A 19,852-nucleotide genomic window follows, 5' to 3' on the forward strand; every position below is an offset into this window, starting at 1 on the left:
AAAACGTGGATGGCTCAGGTTGAGTTTGGTGTTGTCTGGCCAAAGCACGGCACAGTCAAGGAAAGCATCAGGGGCCGCATGGGTCAGAGGTCTGGCCTTGACTCATCTGCATGGGTCTGACTCTCCACCCTCCCCTTTACAGCAGGATAACTGCTGGATGCTATGGAACAAAACCCAGCGGGTAAGGCAGGAGGAGAATTAGTCCTGCTATATTTAGATATGTATGATAATACAGCTCAGAAAACTAGGGATTTCTTTCCAAACAAAAGATTTATTTATACATCAAATTAAAACACACGCACACGCACACACAAGAAGGAAAAAAAAAAAAAAAACCCAACCCAGTGAATGTCGTTTGGATACGGTCAGTGTCAGACAGAGGGCCCTGGAGTCTGGAACCCCATTTATCCACAGAGCGGAGATAGCAGCAGTCCAAGCCTCCCCGTCACAGCGCAGTGGCATGAGGGAAGGAGGATAAGATCAATACCCCAGGCTCACTCATTCCTGCCCTATCTACCCAGGCTTTGCTTAGAAGAGGGATGGGATATTGGGAAAGTAGCAATCAATGCAGACTAAGCAATTTATCTGAAAGCTAGGGTTGTTGCTGAAAGTTAGAGACAGCTGCCCCCATGCTCTGACCAAAAAAGAAAAAAAAAAAGGTGTAAACACATGACGATTAAGCCTTAGTGGTATAATAAAACCTAGGGGGCTGGATCCAGAGCCTACTGAAATCCTCAAAGACACTGGATCGTACCCTGGGAGAAACTGCCCTGCGAGGCTCTGTGGACCAGAGCTGAAGGCCGTGAGTCTGTGGGAGAAGCGAAGCGGTATCAGTTGGTCCCCTTCCCTTGGCAATGGCAGCAAGGCGCGAGCGGCGTGTGCAGCAATGGATGCGTGCATGCAATAGATGTGCCAGCGTCAACTGCTCCGTGGCCAGTACTAGCAACAATAATAACAATAACAAAAAGAGCCAGCGCTTCTCTGAGCCATCACAGGGGAAAAAAATGTCAGCAATAAATACTCCTTTTCTTTCTTTTAAAAGAACACTCAAACAAAGACAGAAAATGAAAAGCCAGGAAATAATAAATTGCAGGAGGAAAATGGTAGCTCTGTTTCCCTGCCCTGCTATCAGCCCGTGCACCTGGGGTTTGTTCTAGGGCTTTTTCTCCCTCCTCTCTCCCCATTTTCTTTTTATTGAGTTATTAAAAACTGGGAGTGGGTCTCCCCAGGCGGGCAGTGGGCAATGGGAACGCTACGCAAACCCCACCGAAAACAAAGCAAGCAGGGGAAAAAAATCAGTTCATCTCATAATGGCACCAAAGTTTCCTTTGCCATCAGCTTTTCTGGCCTCTGTCCTTCCACGGACAGCCCACCGGACCCCCTCCCGAGGTTAAAAACAGAAGAAGACAACAACATACAAACAAATTCCAGTGTTTTCGGGGGTGCGGAAGTGGGAGGAAGAAACTCGGGGAGGGAAGTGGGGCTGAAGGGCAGTCTGAGACATGGAGACACAAACGGAGTGTAATATACAGGCTGGGCAACAGTCGTTAAAGCAAATAGTAACACCTAAGCCACCGACCAACACAAACACCACAGAAGGGGACGAAAGTCCTCAGGGAAATTAAAAAGCAAAAACCAAAACCAAGAAAATAATTACCCAACCTCCCACCTCCCCCTGCCCCCCCCCCCCAAAAAAAAAAAAAGGGATCCGTAAGCAAAGCCGCCCTCCCTCGCCGCTCGCCCCGGCCGCCGGCCGGCCCCGCCGCCTCCGAGCCGGGGGCAGGAGCGTCCAAAGTCCGTGCCGGGCGGCAGCGTGCGCGGGAGGGCGCGAGCGCGGCGCGTGCAGTGCAGGGGCGAGCGGCCCGCGGCGCGACGCGGCTCGGCTCGGCTCGCCGGGGATGCGGGGGCAGCGGGAGGGCATCGCTTGCATGGGGGGGGTGCGTGTGTGTGTGTGTGTGTGTGTGTGTATGTGTGCGCGCTGGTGGAGCGAGGGGGGGGGCCGAGCTACACGTACCACTCCTTTTTGGAAATAAAAGATCCGTCGTTCTGCGAGACCATGTTCTCCGCTATGTCTAGCTGCTCGGGGTCGTACTGGAAGCCGAGTGTCCTTTCGTCGTAAGGCTCGGGGCGGGCCTCCCCCTCGTCTACCGTGAAGTAAGGCCGCTTAGCGTCCTCCTCGTATTTGTTGGGGCCGCCCAGCTTGCGCTCGCCTCCCGCGTCCTCGTCCTCGTCCTCGTAGGTGCTGCCGCCCAGCGGGCCCGGCTTCTTCTCGTCGTCCGAGTCGTCGGGGTACTGCAGGTTTTGGGCCATGGGGGGGTGATGCTGCGGGATGCCGGCCTTACTGTAGCCGTTGCCGTACACGTGCTTCTTGGTGCTGTAGTCACCCTTGAAGGTGTGACGCCGGCGGCGGAGCACCACAACGAGCACCACGGCCACCACCAGGACCAGCGAGACTCCTCCCACTATGCCCCCAATCACGGGTGTGGGGATGTTCGGCTGCGCCACGGATTTGCGATCATCGGTTGGAGACGGGGTGTAGGGAAATTCTGGGTAGGAAAAGACAGATGGAAGGGGGAACAGTGTCAAACCATGCGGAATCGCGCCCTTGCTCTGTGCTCTCGCTGCCGGTTTATTTTTTTCCGGGTGGAGGGGTGGGAAGATGAGGGTAAGGAACAGGGAAGGGAAAAATCAGGGAAAGGGGGAAAGGGTGCATCCTCAGAGGGGATGAGCGCAAGGGTGCTCTGCGCTAGCACAGGGCGCGCAGCACGCCTCGCCAAGCGCGCCAAGCCGCATGCAGGAGCCCAGCCGGCCAGAAGCGGCGTTTCCCACCCCAGCTCGCCCGCTTCCCCCCAAAGTGCTCCGACCCCATCCCTGGAGCCTGGACGCTTTCCTTTTTATTGGGTGGCATCTCGGGGCCAGTTTGCCAGAGCGGACCGACAGCCCCCGGGGCTCTCCTCCCGGGGGAGAAGACCCAAGCCACGTCCAACGGCGGCACCGAGCTGCCGTAGTCCCTCCTGTGGAAGTCCGCCCGCTCCGGTGCCTCCCGCAGCATCCCAGCCCTGCCTGACCCCAACCAGGCTAGCGCAGGTCTGGAGAGAGCAGCACCCTGTCGTCGTCGGTCCCCCCGCTCCCCACGCACGCGAGTTATTTGCGGCTGCACGGTGCTATTCAGGGTCACAGCTTGCTCCTGCGCCCGCTCGCTGACCCGGCTGCGCTCTGAAGCACATGGCACAGAGCTCCCGCGGTTTCCTTTTCTTCTGCTATTACTGTGGCCTGCATAGTGCCACTGCAGATGCTAATCTTGTTCCTACAGATACCCTGACCTATTTAGAAATAAATAAATAACTAAAGAGAGAAGAAGAAAAGCAAAGGGAAAGAAGCTCTCTTCTCTCACGCTGTTTGACACATACATTTCGGCACAGATAAAGTTTGATCCAGCACTTAAATCGCTTTCCTGATGCTCCCTGGACACAGTTACAGCCCCTGGCCAAGCTGCTTCCCTTCACCTGTCGGTGTCCATGTGGTGTTAAACACTGTCTCAGGCCTTGCTCGCCCCTGAATTTGGACAGGAGATGAAGGGGTTGATCCTGCTCCCCTGGGCAGTCTCCAGCACTGCTGAGGGGAGGCTGCAGGGCCCATCCTGCATGGTGCTGATCATATTTGATTTAAGGGGCTGTGGGATTGATGGAAGAGGGTTTGGTCCCCAGGGGCCCCGCTGTGCCCTGACCCTCCGCCCCTGGCTGTGGTCCAGGCCGTCCAAAGCAGCATTTGCTGATGGGCAGAGGGGGAAGAGAGGGGGCGAACACGGCAGCCGTGTGAGCCCGTAGCCCTGCCTGCCTGCTTGCACCAGCTCACGAGCCCGCCGCCCGCGCCGGGGCGTATCCCTTCCTTGCAAACACCCGAGACCCTGGGTCAGGCCTCGCGCTTGGTTACACGGTGAAGATCGAGTTGCCGGGCAGACCCGAGGGGAGCTGGTCTGGATTTACCCGGCTAGGGTTGAGAGCAGCATCCGGCAGCATCGTATGACCAGCAACGTGGCAGCACGGGCTGCTCCTACCACGCTCAAGGCTGCTCCAGCCCTGCCCCTGTGCACCTTGCTCATACCCTTCACACCACTTCTTCTGCACCCCGAGGCCTGTCTCCTGGCCCTGCTCACGGCTGCAAGCCGTTACTGCTGCTCTGCAGCCTGCTGGCCCTGGCGTTTCACCCCTGCTGCTAAGGACAGACACAGGACGACCAGCAATCTCAGCACGCCCGCCCGGAGCGGCAGCCAGGACGGGGCGATGGGGAGGGAGGGATTCAAAGGCAGCAAGTTCAAACGGGCTATGGGGCAGCGTCTGCTTCCTGCCCCCTCTTCGCAAGCCGGCGGGACTCAGCTGCTGGCGGCCAAGTGTCTGCGTTGGGGCAGGAAATCTCAAACAGGCCAGAGCTGGGCAGGGAGCAGGTTTCCCTGCAGCACAGCTTAGCACGCCTCTAAGGAAGAGGGGAGAAAAGAGCTTCGTCTGGGCAGAAACTGCTGCAGATTTTGGGCTACAGTACTGAATTAGAGTAATTGTTTGCCTGACCCCTGCGGCATAAGGCTTTACTTGTGCTGGAGAGCTCTTTCAAACCATTCCTGCCTTTCCTCAGAATCATCCCAGCAAACATCATGCTGGTTTCTGCAAGGCTGACTTGCCTTGAGCAAAAATTTGTGAGTCTGAAACCAGGCAAACAGCAGCAAACTGGGCAAAAGAGGATGGGGCAGAGGCAGATGGAGGGGTGCCCTTGGGCCGCCAGAATGAGGAGAAAGACACTGCACAGGCAGGAGCCAGGATCTCTCTTCAAAGATAGACTTCGGATGAAGAGCATGGGCACGTATTTCAGCATAGAGAGCTGGGGTTGGGTTCTGGAAGGCCAAAACCACAAGTTGCATCAAGAGAAAGCTTGTCATAGCCAGCTGGTTAATGGAAAACCTCTCTGCAGAGACAGCAGGAAGTGTCACGTCCATCCCCTGGTAGTCCTGGCTGCTGAGGGCTCAGTTTCCACCACGCATGCCTCCACGGCTCTCGCCACCCCTGCCCGTGCCACCTCCCCAGGCTTGCTCCTACCTCCCCCTCCAGCCTTCCCATCACAGTGCTATGGCGTGGCGGGGGGACACAGGTCCTTATGCGCAGTTCCCAGAGCTGTGCCCAACGCAAGGGTCCGCGTGGAGTCTCAGCAGGTGCAGGGGGAGACCAGCAAGCTGGCTAGCCCGCCTCAGGCACCCACGGGCCACGTCTTTGACTTCTCCCCCCAGCCTTGCAGCTCCGGACTGAAGACCCTTTCTCTTTGGAAGTGCTACCAGGCTTTCCTCAACAGCAGGGCTGCTTTTGTGCTTGGGACCAGGGGTCCCAGCACCCCACCCTGAAAAGACCCGGCTGTGGCAAGCATGCCAATGGGGAGAGGGAGGCACAGGCTCCCTAACCGATCCTCCTCTGCCTCCCAGCTCTGGAAAACAGACAGACTGGAGAGGGGAGGTCTGTCTATAACTTCAAAAGGAGCTTGGCCCATTTTTCCATTAACAGCCTCATTAACAGCCCAGGTTGTAGGCATGAAATGAGTGGGAGAATGTTTTTCTACCTTTTTCATATATATTTATTTTTTTCCTGCCCTTTGTGCTGCTCGCCCCCGAGATAACACTTGCCTACATGCCACCCCCCTGCCGCTGCCAACGCCGTGGACACGAAAATTAACACGCCACTGTGTTGGATTTCACACGTTGTTCACGGAAGAAACTATTTTCTGCTCAGATCCCATCCCCATCCTCCTCGCAGTGGCCCAGTTCCCATGCCAGAGAAAACAAAACCAAACTGTGGGAAGAGACAGAGAGAGAGAGAAAAGAGTTGGGAAGACTGCAAGCTGGCAGCCAGTCACCCCCTCCCTACCCAAATAGTTCGCTCTCCTCCCGTCCGCCCGCCGCACTCCCCCAGAGCCTGGAGAAGCGAGCGGCTCTGGGGATGCGGGGGGGGGGGACGACGGCGGCTAAGGGGCGGGAGGGAGAAAAAGGGTGAACAGGAGGGGTTAGCGCCCCGGAAAGCAGAGGGCAAGGCCGGCTAGGAGCAGGGTTACTGCCGCTGGATGGCGGTGCAGACCACCGCCGGCCCCCGGGCGCGGGCGGGCAGCAGCGGTGGGCTCTGCCCTGCTCCCCAGCAAACCAGACTGTGCCGGGGGCTGCCCGCACCACGCCAGCCGCAGGCCGTGCCCCGGGCGAGCGGCTGCAAGGCAAAGGTGCAGGAGCAAGTGCGAGCGGGGTGTCGTCGCCCTGCACCTCCGCCTGAGACCCATCCCTCGCGGCAGCTGGGAGGCAGAGCCCGGCGCGCCATCAGCCAGGCCCGCTGCCTCCTTCCTCCGCTTCCAACCGCCAAGTTAATTAATGACTCCGGGCAGGTCCGGTGCGACTCTGCACGCAGCCGCTGCTGCCAGCCCGACAAAGCGGGCTTTGCCCCTCTGCCCACCGGGTTTCGCGTCTGGGGTGCAGAAGAGACGGGAACTGCAGCCACGGAGGAGAGGGGAAAGTGGGGGAAAAGGATCCCCTTTTCGTGTCTGCGGAGCACGTGAAATGCTTGGAAACCGGTGCAATGCCTGAGCAGCAGCGCTGAGCGCGCTGGGGGCCCCGTGTGAAAAATCCATTAGGAAGAGTCTGGAGAGAATTAAAGCCACTGTGAAAAGTGGACTGAAGAAACAGGAGACAGCGCAGTGGAGGGAGGGGGAACAAGCTAGGCTTTAATGCCAATATAAAGAGCCTCTCCCCCATCCTGCTACCCCCCAGCCCTCATAAAAACAGGGAGTGCTGTATGAATAGGAATTAAAGCAGCAACACTATCTCTCCCCTGCCCCGCTCTGCCAGCTGTTGCATTCAGCCCAGCTTCCCGTCCCCGTGCCAAGAGCCAGACCTCGCCAGGCGGCAGCTGGGAGCGCGGAGAGACGAGGGGTCGCCCTGGGCTTTGCTCTGGCACGGGGCCGAGCCCACATATTCCCTTTGATCCTTCCATGCGAGGCGGAGGGCTCGGCGCTTCTCCGTGCCACGGCTCCCGCCTTGTCCCTGCCCCTCCACCCCAGGGAGACTCTGCTGGGTTCCCACCGCCGGGGCTGGAGATGGGCACGGTGTTTCCTAGAGGAGGCGACCTGCTTTCTCTGGGGTGTTTTCACCCTCCTACCAGTGCACAACTGGGAGAGGCATGGGGGCTTCTCCCACTCGGGGAAATAAGCAGCAGGTCTGGCAGCAAGCAGGAGCATAGCTGCGCCGCCGCTGCAGAGACAAACCAGGCCCTCCCCATCAGAAGAGTGGCTTCAAAAATACATTTTTTTAAATCACATTTTTGTTTTAATGGCCAGTTCCCAATAAAAAATGAGACCTATGCAGATGATGCTGCCTGTCCATCAATCCCTTATCTAACTCTTTTTGAACCTTGCTGGCCAATTTCAGTGCTATGTGACAGAGGAAGAATGAGCCAAAATTATCCCTATCATAAGGCTCCTGGAGAGAACTGAGGTGGGACCTCTTGCAGAGGTGGCACCTAAACCTCATTATTAGACATCGGAGAACCCATAGGGACAAGAGGCAGCTCCCAGGGCACGAAGTGCCCAGATCAGAAACAACGTATTTTTAGATACTGAATAATTCTTCTATGAGATGTAAATCCACAGGAAACCACCTTTCAAAAAGCCCTTCTGCTCATCAGACTGCTTAGATATTTTTGAAAGATACTGCTTCCTGTGGATACATTTTTTTGTTAAACCTGAGTCACATTTCCATCCTTTTCCCTTCAATCAGAAAGGCCAAGCAAAAACCCAGCACCACCTGAGATCCTCACAGGAGCCTGGGGCCTTGAGGAAAAGGCCAAACTCCACGAGTTTGCAATGGGCTCTGTGACGGGCAGCTAGATCTTCCTGCCCCGCACCCTGTCCCTGCCAGGGGTGAGCGGCAGCTCCGGGGAGCAGCAGGAGCCTCCCTGCAGCAGCACCGGGAATTTGGCCCTGGATCAGGTTCAACTGCCACAGCCAAATGAATCCCTGGGGATATGCGCCCTGCAAACTTGATTTTTATGAGATGCCCATTATTGCCAGCTCCTGCCTAGGGCTGAAGACACCAGGAAAGCTGATGGGTCCATGGAGCTTCCCAGCTCCCAGATGCTCTCAGCAAATGCAGCAGTGATCGTCAGTTCTTTTTAAGAGACAAGACAGCTGATGGCCACCTTTCCATGCAGGTACAGTCCATAGCAAATTATGCCCGAACTCTCACCCTCTCTGTTAAACAGACTGGTGTGTGGGTGAAGGCAGGGAGATGCCTCCAGGCCTGCCCCAGCACGGACAGGGATGTGACGGCAGGAGCCCCGCAGCGTTGCTGTCCTCCCCCGTTTGCAATGCCCCTGCACCTCTGCACGCCGGCCATGGCAGCCCTTGTGGAAACTGTCTCCCCTCTCCCTCCTGCCCTTCTCTTCTTCACAGTGGGATTTCTGCTCCCCTTCCACCGGAGCGAGGTGGGAGTGGGGGGAGAGGAGGCAGTGGGGGTGGAAAAACCGCTGGAAACTAATCCAGAAGTTTAGCAGCTGCTGCCGGCATTTCAGAGAGTGACGGCTTTTAGGCCAGATGCCAAATGTGTCTTAGGTTTTAATCTCTCTGTCAGGTCACCTATCGCTTGTCAATCAAACGCCGCTCCCGCAGGGGCCCTGGGCACAGATGCCATCAGACAGGTTGCAGTAGACACTCCTACCGGAAATCTGGAAGATTAGCATCAAACGGACCCCCCCCCACCCCCCCAACTTCCCCTATGTCCTCCTACCGAAAGGAGCACCGAGCGCTTGCTGGCGTGGCCCGGCTGGGGGCTTGCCACCCGGCAGGTGGCCCGGCTTTGGGCGCACCTGCTAATAGGCTTGGGGTTTAACGCTTCCCGGAAAGGCCTCTCCCTTGCGCTCGGAGCCTGCAACAAAAGAGCCTGCCGCCGCATGGCAGAGGGCTCCAGCAAGCCCCACGGGCTGTTTGCAATGACCTTGCTGGGATGAGATCACTGGTGGTGTGTAAATAACTCTGCTGCAAGCCAAGCAAACAGGGGGCAGCCAGCCTCCCCCCCACCCCTCGCTCTCCCAGCGCCTCCTCCCCTCGCTGCCTCGCAGCCACAGCCTCGCGCTCGGCTCCAAACCAGCCTGCCCGCAGGTCCGGAGAGGCTGCAGTGCTCCTTGTGCGAGGAAGGACACAGAGCCTCCAGCCCGGGAACTCGCTCCCCAGTGCACATGTGCATGGTGTCTCCTTGAAATCTGGGGGCTGCAGAGGTAGGGGTATGCAAAGCAAGCAGCCCTGCGTATCCCGGAGGAAACGAACCCTTCCTGGGCCTTGGGAAAACGGCAGGAGCCCTGAAGTGCAGCGGCTGATAGCTGTAGTGGTCTCAGCATGGGCTCTGCTCCCAGTGCTCTCCCAGCACCACTTAGCTCTAGCACTGTGGTTCTCCTTTGGCTTTGAAGTTTGCCTGGTGCTTGAAGGCCCGTGGGGAGAAGGATGTTTTCACATCTTTCTCCTTGTGCTTGCTCTGGCTGAAGCCAACTCACAAGTGCATGAATGCACACACCGAGGTTCATGTGTACACATGGGCGCAAGTGCAGGAGTATGTATATGTACACAAGTGCACACAGACACGTACACCCAAGCACATCTTCATAAACACATGCAAGTTCACACATGCAAATGCGCTGATGCTCTTGTGCTCATGCATACACCTACGTGGCTGCGCAGCAGGGCCCCTGGTGCAGCCATGCAGGCTGGGGACGCACATCTGGGTGTGTGCCAGGAAACGAATAGGGGTCATACGCAGACGTGTGTACGTACGTGCCCACATCTCCGTGCAGGACCGCCACACAGCTGTGCAGACATGCAGGGACACACGTGCAGGCCCAGGCGGTCTATAACCAGAGCCTTTTGTTTTGCCACCCAACCACCTCCAATAAATAGTTACATGTCACACTACATGGCTTGGCTGCGACTGACAAAGGTCCTGCAAGGCAGGAGAAGCTATTACAGGAACAGATTGCGGGAATAAAATATTAAATTTCCACTTATCAATCTCTTTAATGTGCTATAACTCTAATAGTAGCATTCAGCCTTCTCTCCCTGAACAAATCGCCCTCCCTGCAAGGAGGGGAGCTGAACTAACCCTGTGGTCCTCCTCTCGGGGCCTGGGGCTGGGAGGAAGGATGCTGGGGTGGCAGGAGAGGGGGGAAGATCCATGTGTGTGAGAGAGGTACCAGGGGAGGCAGGAGGGGGAAGGTCACTGCAGGTTTTTCTCTGCATTAGCCGCCTTTTTTTTTCCTCCCAAGGCTGGCTGCTCACTAGATTGAACTCCATTTATTGCATGCAGCTCTTGAAAGAGGTTTTGTGGTCCACTGACAATCCCTAAATTGCCTGCAAGACCCAAACAAATGTACCTGTAATAGCTGAGCGAGGCCGGCTGAGCCCTCCCCAGCGCTGGTCTAATCGGGCCTTAGGGAGAACTGAATAAACATATTCAGATCCCATGAATTATTAAAAGGGCTTTTTTTACTTGGTGGAGCCCTGGCCTAACGAGTTGGCAGCTAATCCCTCCTAGCATGGCAGCTGCTGGTGTGTCCCTCCTTCCCTTTCATTTAACCTCAACCCCGCAACTCAGACCTTTGGGAATACCTTCAGATTACAGGCAGGCAGGCATCAGTCCAAGTTCATTCCCTAGAAACCTTGCCAGCCCCCACTTTCCTTGCCAGTGCCGGGCAGATCCTGTGCGAGACCGATGCTCTATCAGTCCACCGAAAAACCTCCAGGAACGGGGAGATGTCCTGAGGCCCGGAGGGGGAACCCACTAGCCTCCCTCCCAGAGGGGTCTGCGCCCCATGCGGGAGGATGAGCGCAGCCGCTTGCATTACTCTGATGTCGTTGCACTGAGGCAGATAAAACAACTGCAGGTGGCAACAGGAAAGATGAAGGGAGGACTGTATCTGCTGTTTGAGAATGTGTGGCCTGCCAGAGCAAGAGATAGGAGGTGGCTGCATAGACAGAAAGACAGCTAGAAATGGATGTATGGGCTACACAGAAATGTAAAATGAGATACTGTTAAAGAGAGCCTGTTCGTCTGCTGCAATATCTGTGATGAATCCCACCTCTTTTTCTTAAACTGGGGACAGAGCTGGAGGCTTTTTCTCTCTGATCACTGTTTCAAATGTGACCCAAGGTGCTAGTTATTGCCTTGGATGGTTTTCTGTGGCTGATGGGAAGCAAGTCTGCTCAGTTTGTACCAGGCAGTTGTCTGCTCTGTCCCAGCAATACAATGCCTTTGGTGGGCAACTCACGTGAAATGGCTAGTGGCTGAAGGCATTTTGGCCATGACCATCCCCTGGCTTCTGGTGTTTTGGCAGTGCCGTGGCAGGGAGGATGCTCTGATGCTGGGCTGCAGCTATTCTGAACAAAGAACTTTATCATTCAGGTTCCTTTCACTAGCAAATGAAAAATCCCCCAGAGAAAAGCATATACTAGGAACAACTCGGCAGGCAAGGATCCAGGACAGGAGGTGTGAATTAAAGACCTGCTACAGTGATAATAATCATAAATAAATACTTGGTAATTAGCATCTAATTAGCACATCTCATCCATTGACCTCCAAGCACTTGGATAGAGGAAAATTAGTCTGGTTACAGAAGAGGGGAACTGAGACAGCGAGGATGCCAAATATAATGTTATTGCTAATTTCGGGAGGTCAGCTGCCCAGGCCTTGCTTTTAAGCTAGCTCAGCACTCACCACTGCAGGAGAGCAGGTGCAATGGGGCTGGAGCCCAGCTCTTCTGAGAAGCCAGTTTCATCTGTCTCAGATTAGGCAGCTCTTCAAGGAACAAAACATCTCAGAGAGGTGGCCCACTGTGAGAACAGCAGACCCTGTGGTTTGCCCTCTGCTAGAGCCCAAGAAGGTCTAACAGTCCTGGAACTGGTGTCCTGTGCTTTTCAGTGCGTGCACACTGGCCGAGAGGTGACCCAGACTGCTCTTGGCTTTTGCCAAGCCTTGTGAGTGCAGAAAGCTCTGCTTCTTTTCACCACATCAGTTCTGTATTTCTCATGCTTTGGGAAAGTCCTCAGTCAACAGGGTGTCTCATCACCTGTCCACCTCTGAGCCAGCGGCAGAGCAGCACCCGCGCTGTTTGTCACATTTGCAGGAAGCCAGCTGCCCTGCAGAGCACCTGCGGGCAGTCAGAGTGGCTGTGCTCTCCCTGGAGAGAGCAGGTCTGGGGCTGCAATCCCCGCAGTCCCCACCACGGGCCAGCTGCAAAGGGGCCTTGTGCAGAGCATGGTTTGTGCTGCCTGTCCTCTCGAGAGCAGTCCCGTTTTGGGGTGTCCGAAGAACACTCAAAGGGAGTCAGTGCTGAGCACCAACAGCACTGCTGGCCCGCTGGGATGCCAAAGAAGGGCACTTCTCAGCCACCACCAAGCTTCCCAGCCGTGCAGGGCTACCCAGTTGGTGGCTCCCTGCTGTATCTACCGTGAGCCTAGAGCCCGCTGCAGCGTGGCAGCTTCCCTTCTGTGCCGCCAGCTCACTGCTGCAAGGGATACCTCCATCTCTCTCATGAGACCTGGTCACTGCCTAGCTGTTATTAGCCTGACAAAAGGTGTCACTCTTTTTACCCCCTAGGAGTGGGGTAAATTTCCCTTCCTTGCTCCCAAAGCACTGAGAGCCACTTCTCTTTGGTGATGCCTTGCAATATCACTTTGTCTCTCTGACATTAGGCAATTGCCATATATTATTTCCTCCCTTTGACCCATTTCTTGACATCACTTTCTCTCCCTGACATTACCTAGGCATATCCACACATCTTTTTCTCTTTCCTGTGGCTACACTGATTTGCAAGTAATCAAATCCTTTCCTTCTGTCCCATATGACATCACATAACATCACTTCCCTGTTTGCTGCATCTTGTGATGTTACTCCTTTCTGAAGTCCAAAGCTGTCTGTGTCCTCACAGCCTGCCTCTGAGCAATTTGTGACAGCCAGGTGAGCAAGTGCACGGACAAATACAGGATTAGAAGAAGCACAAATGAGAAATCATCTGAGTTGCCTGAAGTCAGGAACACAAAACACCTGAACAAATTACTTGTCCATCTCATGCTTTACTGCCCCAGCAACAGTAAGCCCTTGTCCTATTCCTTTTCCTGCCTTCCAACAAATTTCTCCCTGACATTTCTTAGCTTTTAACGAGTCCAATAATCTCTGTGAATCCACAGTAGAAAAGAAAAGGGGGAATGAGATCAAATGCATCTTGGTGTAAGAAAGGAACAGAGAACAAGAGGAAAGGAGATAAAATTCAAGCCAAATGAGTCCAAAACCAATGCAAAATAAAGAACTTCACTGCACACTTTGCATCAAGAAACTCCCCACCCCTAGAAAGAGAAGCTGGTGTTCAAGACAGAAGAAGTTATAATTGACTGGTAGTTTGTCAGCAGCTCACACTCCCCTCTCCCCACCATTTCCTCCTCTGTCTTACAGTGTACACCAAGTTTTTTCCTACCTGTGACATTGACTTCCACCAAGCCCGACCGTGTACCAATGGCATTGGAGGCTTCACAGATGTAGGTGCCAGCTACACTGTAGGAAACAGGGCCTTTAAAGTAGATGGTGTTGTTCTGGATTTCCACGCTTCCTGGCAGAGTCCCGTTTGGCCTAGGGGGAAGAAAGATCATGGCTGACCCCAGAGATGGTACTTGGGAGGGTCAAGAAGCATTGCAGAGTGACAGTGACATGCTGGTTCTGCTCTTGCCCTTGGGTAGGTCCAGAATCCAGTGGTGCTGGCTGGAAAATACTCGTTAATGTTGTCAGGCTTTAAACCAAACCCCTGGACTGCAGCATTACAGGAAAGTCAGTGGGGTATCTTCAGGGTAAATTTGCTGCATGATGAGAATCAGGTTGTTTATATGGACCCTCCTCAAACTCTCTACTGTAGTGGCCCATCAACCACTGGCTGGGAGCAGTGAAGTGCTGAGAGCAACAGCAGCTTTGCTGTTTTGGTCAACTTGCATTTTAGCCTTTTTTTAACCTTCTCTGTGATTACAAGGGACATTGAAGTATGGGATCACATACAGCCCCTTGGATTTGGCTAAGGGAGTGTGGAGCACTTTCAGTCTGTATGTTCTGCCCTCTCCAGAAAACATACTTGGAGCCTTAAAGTGGTTTGGTTTCCAGCACAGTCCCCAGATAGGTGGTAGCTTCGGGTAAGATGGCTACGTCATTGTTTTGTTTCAGCTGGCTCACCTCTGGCAGGCTTATCTTCAAAGTGTTTCTCCATCCCTGACTTTCCATTTGATAGAAAATGCAGGAATGAGACACCAACCTGACCCTGCTTTGCTCCACTTTCCTGCCCATATATCTCTCCTGGGCAGCTGATCAGCCAGTGTTAATTGCAACTCTAGCTTGCGTAGAACACTGCTGATTTACAGTCCTGCTGTCTCTAGCCTGCCCATGTCAGAGGAGTCAGATAAGTGCAAAACTGGAATAATGCAAAACTCAGTCTGGAGATGCACAGAATAAATGAACAAAGGCAGATAAAAAAATAAATAAGACTGTGTGCTAGGAAAAGACACACATGGCCTGGTTATTCTTAATTACTGGAGCAAAGTAAAGTAATTACTTCTCTTAGGCAATTAAAAATTACTCAAGTAAGTCTTTCCCCTCCTCCCAACAAAAATGTTCACATATTGTCAGCAGTTTGCAGGAAACAAAAGGGAATAATGGGGTATAATTGTGGTTGTAAAAAAAGTGCCTAACTGCACATGCATATGTTTACATGTCTATATATACACATATGCACATACGTGTAGCAAACACATTATGCAGAATAGCAGAACAAAGGAATAAAGTGACTTGCCCGAAAGCAGGGACAAAACCTGTCTCCAGGCCCCCAGCTCCATCTCACAGGGCTTGTGTCAGCTCAGTTAGCCAGCCCTGCTACCCCAAAGTAGCCTAAACTGGCATGTCTTCTGCCTTGGGTGCTACAAGGGGCATGTTTAGCTCTAAAACTTTCTGGCAATGTTGTGAGGAACCCAGAGCGCCCCCTTGGAGTTTTAACTACAACTGGCAGAACCAAGAGAGGGAGAGAGCTGGGGAGAAGAATTTTAAAAAGGCAAGAAAAACAATCCTCTTCAAAATTGTATTGTGAACAGTTTGATCTGGGAAGTGAAATGAGAGAGAATATGCTTGACTCCTTGCAAAGCCATTCTGAGAGCCTCTTTGCTGATGACAAATGCTAGCTGAAAAGAAGAAAGGATACATTTGATCATTTTTTTAAAGCTACGTGAGGGCTTATAGAAAAAAGAAAGAGAGGGAGAGAGAGCCACCTCAGGTTCCATCAGTTCTCATCTGACTCCCCAGACACTTCTTGCTCACTTCTCAGTCCCTTTAGTGTATTCAGCCAAAAGCTGAAACCCTGGTGGAGATAGAATTGCTTCTGTTTAATGTCTGACATGTGGGGATGACTGCTCCAAAGGGGAGCTCCTGGTTACAGCCAGGGCTGATTCCAGGGAAATATTTTTTCAGATGCAAAGGAATTTTGCGTTATTTGAGCCATTTTAAGAAGGGGAAGTCCTGGCTCTTTTTCTAGCTCTGCTACTGAAGCACTTAGTGATTCTGGACAAATCATTCACCTTGCCACATCTCAGCTGCCCCACATGTCACTAGGGGAGAATATTAATCCAGTGGAATTGGAGGATGCCACAGGGAAGAACCAGCTGAAGGATAGGGGATAACCGCTGTCTGTCCCAAGGAGAGGTGGCTGTGTGTGGGTCAAGCCAAACTCTAGTTCCAGTTGTGCCAGCTTGAGGCTGTGGGCCATGTGAAACTTCTGAAAAAGCCCATCCACCCAAAACAAGTCTGCTGTCCCCAGTCACCGCAAACACTCCACAGCCTCCCTCGCCAACACATGCTGCCCTCTGGATGTGTCTGGCAGGGGAGCAAGCCTGGGGTAGTGGGTTGTTTGGATCTGACAAGCTCAGCTTCAGAGGATGGCCAGCACAGGAGTGGGTAAGCTGGAAAGGCCAAGGCTGAAGGGAAGAGTTTCCCTACTTTGCAAATACAGAAATTAGTTCCAATCCCCCTTGCAAAGAAGGCTTCCTAACAGGGATGTGCCAGGGAACCAAAGTCAGTTCTGAGCTTCCCGAAGAAGCACAGCTTCAGCCACTGCAAGGGTCCAACTCTCCTCTCACATGCGCAGGTTCTACATGGAGGGACACCACTGACAGTAATGGGACTGGGCCCTTAGTCTAAGGATGGACCAGAAGATGACTGAGGTTTCTATAGAGGCTCCTTGTCCCTGGATGAAGATTAAATGTGCTGCTGAGGGTAGGAGGACTGTAGCACTTACAGCTTCCATTCATAGGTGTGAGCCGGGGGGTTGGCATCAGATTTGCATATCAGCTTTACATCCTTCCGGTTGAGAAACCAGTTGCCATCAAAGCCCTCAATAGTGACTTCTGGCTCATCTGCAAGAAGAAGAAAAGGATAGAGAAGGCAGGACAGAAAAGGAGAAGAAAGAGTTATGGAAAAGGAAGGAGGAGGAAATTAAACAGGAAGAGATGAGGGAACGGGGATAGGAGAAGGAGAGGGATTGAAAGGTGGAAAAGATGATGGGACGAGGAATATGAGAGAGGATGAATGAAAGAGAGAAGGGGAGGAACAAAGTGACATGGCAGAGGCAGAGAGGGAAAGAAGGTGTGAGAAAGGGAAAGCATGATTATTCCAGTGGATTGCTTCATTTTTAACTCCCCAGAAAAAGAGCAGCACCCAACTCAACCCCTCCACCTGATCAGTATCCTCCCTTTAGAAAAATCCTCTTTTGCTGGATTTTATCCTCCGCCCTGGGGATCAACAATGGAGCATTGCTCTCCAGCCCTGCCCACGCTCACTTACACTGCACGTTGAGGGTCATGCTGTCAGTGAAGCGGTCCAGCTGATAATTCACCACGCACATGAGCTGCTGCCGGTGGGCCTCCCGGCTTGGCACCAGCCGGTACCGGCTGATTACTGTGATGGTCCCATTGCTATTCCGGATCTCCTGAAACTCCGCTTCCCCTTTGAGCTTGGTATCCCAAGTGACAGTGCTGGGGGGCTTCCCATTAGAGGAGGTGCAAGTAGCCACCAAGATCTTTTCTGTCCTGCCAGACTTAGCAATAAGTGGTCGGGTGGTGCCCTCCATCCAATTTGTGGGTTTGGCTACAAGGAGGTACAAGAAAGGAGGAGGAGGAGAAGAAAAGGGCACAAAGGGGTGGTTAGAAACACAATGCTATCCTCTCTGCTCCAACACAAGACACATCTGGCATCACTGAGGCTGTGACAGACCTTCTGATCAATCCACAGCTGGTGCAAATTAGTAGCAACATACTCTGGGGAAAGAATGGTGAAGATACACTAGATGCATAGCTACAGAACGGAAAGTCATTCCTTCCATAGGTTTTCAGCCCTATGTTAGAATATGAAACTCAAATTGCAGAGCAAGTGAACCCTGTAGACCTTGGATGGGGTCAATTCACTCATAACCCTAAACCCCATGGAGGAACTCTACTTGTGCTTAGGATCTCTCTGGCATCTTTTACCTCTGTTCACTCGACAGGCACCAGCACATTAAACCTCACCAAACTCTCGGAGAACAGATCACTGTTATTGCCCCTACATTAAGAGACTGGGAAACTGAGGCCTGGAAGGAGGAAGTGATGTTCCTGAGATAGCTCAGTGAACCAGAGAGTTAATCCCACTGCTCTGGTTTCCCTGTTCTTCACCTCCTTATGGTCAACTTGAAAGAGCATTGTAGGTGAAGTTTACACCCAAGATTCACCTCTGCCCTGAGTTCCCAGGACATGAGTCTCAGATTCCACCATATCTGTTTAACTGGAGGCAATGCTTCATACTAAAAAGTCTGTCCAGTATCTTACCCAGCACAGTGAGGTTCAGTTGACTTTCCCGGTTGCCAGTTGGGAAGGTAGCAAACTCACAGATGTAAACTCCCTCATCCTCCAGCTCTAGCCGAGAGAGTTGAATGGTGACATCTTTGAAGGAAGGGTTCCGGAAAGTCACCCGCTCTTTGTAGGGAGACAGGATGGAGACCCCCATGGCAGGGTTGTAGATGGCCACATTTTGCTTGGTGCCATTGGTGGATTTCTGCCATGTGACTTGTGTGATCTTCACACTGGGGAGCAGATTGGTGAAGCTGCAGTGCAGGACCACATCTGTCCCGATGAATCCCGAGACTGTGTCATTGACTATGACAGTCTGAGCTTGCAGCCCTGCAATGACATGGAAAGACATGAATATACACATACTTCTGAGACAGAGAAAGAGAAGAAAAGAAAGCTTCCTCAATACTGTCATGGCTGATCAAAGAACAGTCTATGGCTACCTCCTGAATTCCAGCTGCTCCGCATGTGAATTAGGCTGCAAGACAGTGCTTGTTTCTGGCATCATTTTCACGACCTATTAACTAGAGATCCTCCTAGCCCATAGCCCCAGTCTCTGCCTTCCAGTTTTCTGGAGAGCTCTCAAGCCCCTGAAGACCAGCTGATGCAGAATTCTTATCCATAAAGACCATTTGGGCCAACAGCAACCCAGGATGCCAATCTCTTGCATCTCTTATCAAGGCTGACTGGCTCATCACAGTACTTTCTGCAGCGACCCTGAACCAGAGATGACAAAGTTTTCTCTGCAGCTCCTAGCAGCTTCATTCCTGTTGATAAACACCACCATCCCCTTCCACCCTTGGTGTTCAGTGTCACTGGATAACTCTTCACCATGACCATCCCCAATGCTCTGGAGCCAGCCTAAGGTTCATGATCACCAACAGGCACAAGACTGGACAAAGAATACTTTCTTTCCTTTTGCCTTCAATTTTGGAAGGCACTAAGTCAGTTATTGTAAATATACAGAACATTTGTGTATCTGTAAGCATACAAAGGCACAGATATTTATCAACACATCATGTACTAACATATGTTAACACACACTCAGACATCCATTTAATCCTGTTGGAGGTGCATCAGGAATTAAATGAGCTGCAAAGACCAAGGCCCTGATTTCAGACTAGCAATAACTCCCGACTAAGGGTAGTATTATGGCAGTGTCCATACACTTTGGATGATCTGCCTGCATAATCTAGATCTTTTGTATGTGACTGTGGCCCAGAAGTGGCTGTATTTAAGAAGCTTCCATCTTGATACTGTGGAGTAAAGATGAAAGCTGCTGGGGAAAAGTGGTGGTTCGTCTTTAGGACTGCTATTCTGTCTCAGTTGAATCCTCCCCGACAACTGGAGAAAAATGTCTCCCACCAGACCGATTCTGAAATTCATCTTTGGCTGCCACTGTGTCTTTCCCTAATCTGTGTGATTCTGAGATAATGCTCTGGTAATTATATAGCCAGTATTTATATGAGAAATACAATGGAGAAGCAAAGTGGTGAGAACAAGAAAAGCGGGTTTTGCTCACTCCTTCTGGCAGAATGTGAAATTGGATGTATTCTGGGAGACAGAGAGAAGGAAAGAAAGAAATGGGTAAGGAAAAAGAAAAGATGTACAAAGAGTGAGGAAGATGAAAGGCTGATGAAAGAGAAAGAGTTTGGGGAAAGAAAAAAAGGGATGGCAAGAGAAGCAGGACAGCATCTTCTAACCGACACAAGACAGAACATTTCTGAAATGTCTCATTTCAGTGTGATGACATCTGTACTGTTGCTTATCATCCCTACCCTGTTCTTCCAGTGGATAAACAGGACCCCTGAGCGCAAGGCCAAAATTAATTCCTCATTCTTGGCCCCCACAAACAACAGAGATGTGCACTGTGACATCTACACATGAACATGGG

The 19,852-nt window shown here is 52.5% G+C and overlaps 1 protein-coding gene across 1 annotated transcript in view; it reads right to left on the bottom strand.

Moving 5' to 3' along the window:
- Positions 1-1,715: 1,715 nt before the first annotated feature.
- The window catches only part of NECTIN1 (nectin cell adhesion molecule 1), a 65,970-nt gene continuing 47,833 nt past the window's right edge, over positions 1,716-19,852 (bottom strand). The window contains exons 2-6 of the mRNA XM_067310151.1: positions 17,938-18,288; positions 16,919-17,221; positions 16,374-16,491; positions 13,530-13,681; positions 1,716-2,546 (exon numbers count right to left, since the gene is read on the bottom strand). Of these exons, the coding sequence (XP_067166252.1) occupies positions 2,005-2,546; positions 13,530-13,681; positions 16,374-16,491; positions 16,919-17,221; positions 17,938-18,288 (1,466 nt within the window). The 3' untranslated portion in view covers positions 1,716-2,004. The remainder of the gene's footprint in view (positions 2,547-13,529; positions 13,682-16,373; positions 16,492-16,918; positions 17,222-17,937; positions 18,289-19,852) is intronic.

Source organism: Apteryx mantelli, chromosome 23 (assembly GCF_036417845.1).
Source record: "Apteryx mantelli isolate bAptMan1 chromosome 23, bAptMan1.hap1, whole genome shotgun sequence".
NCBI classification, from domain to species: domain Eukaryota; kingdom Metazoa; phylum Chordata; class Aves; order Apterygiformes; family Apterygidae; genus Apteryx; species Apteryx mantelli.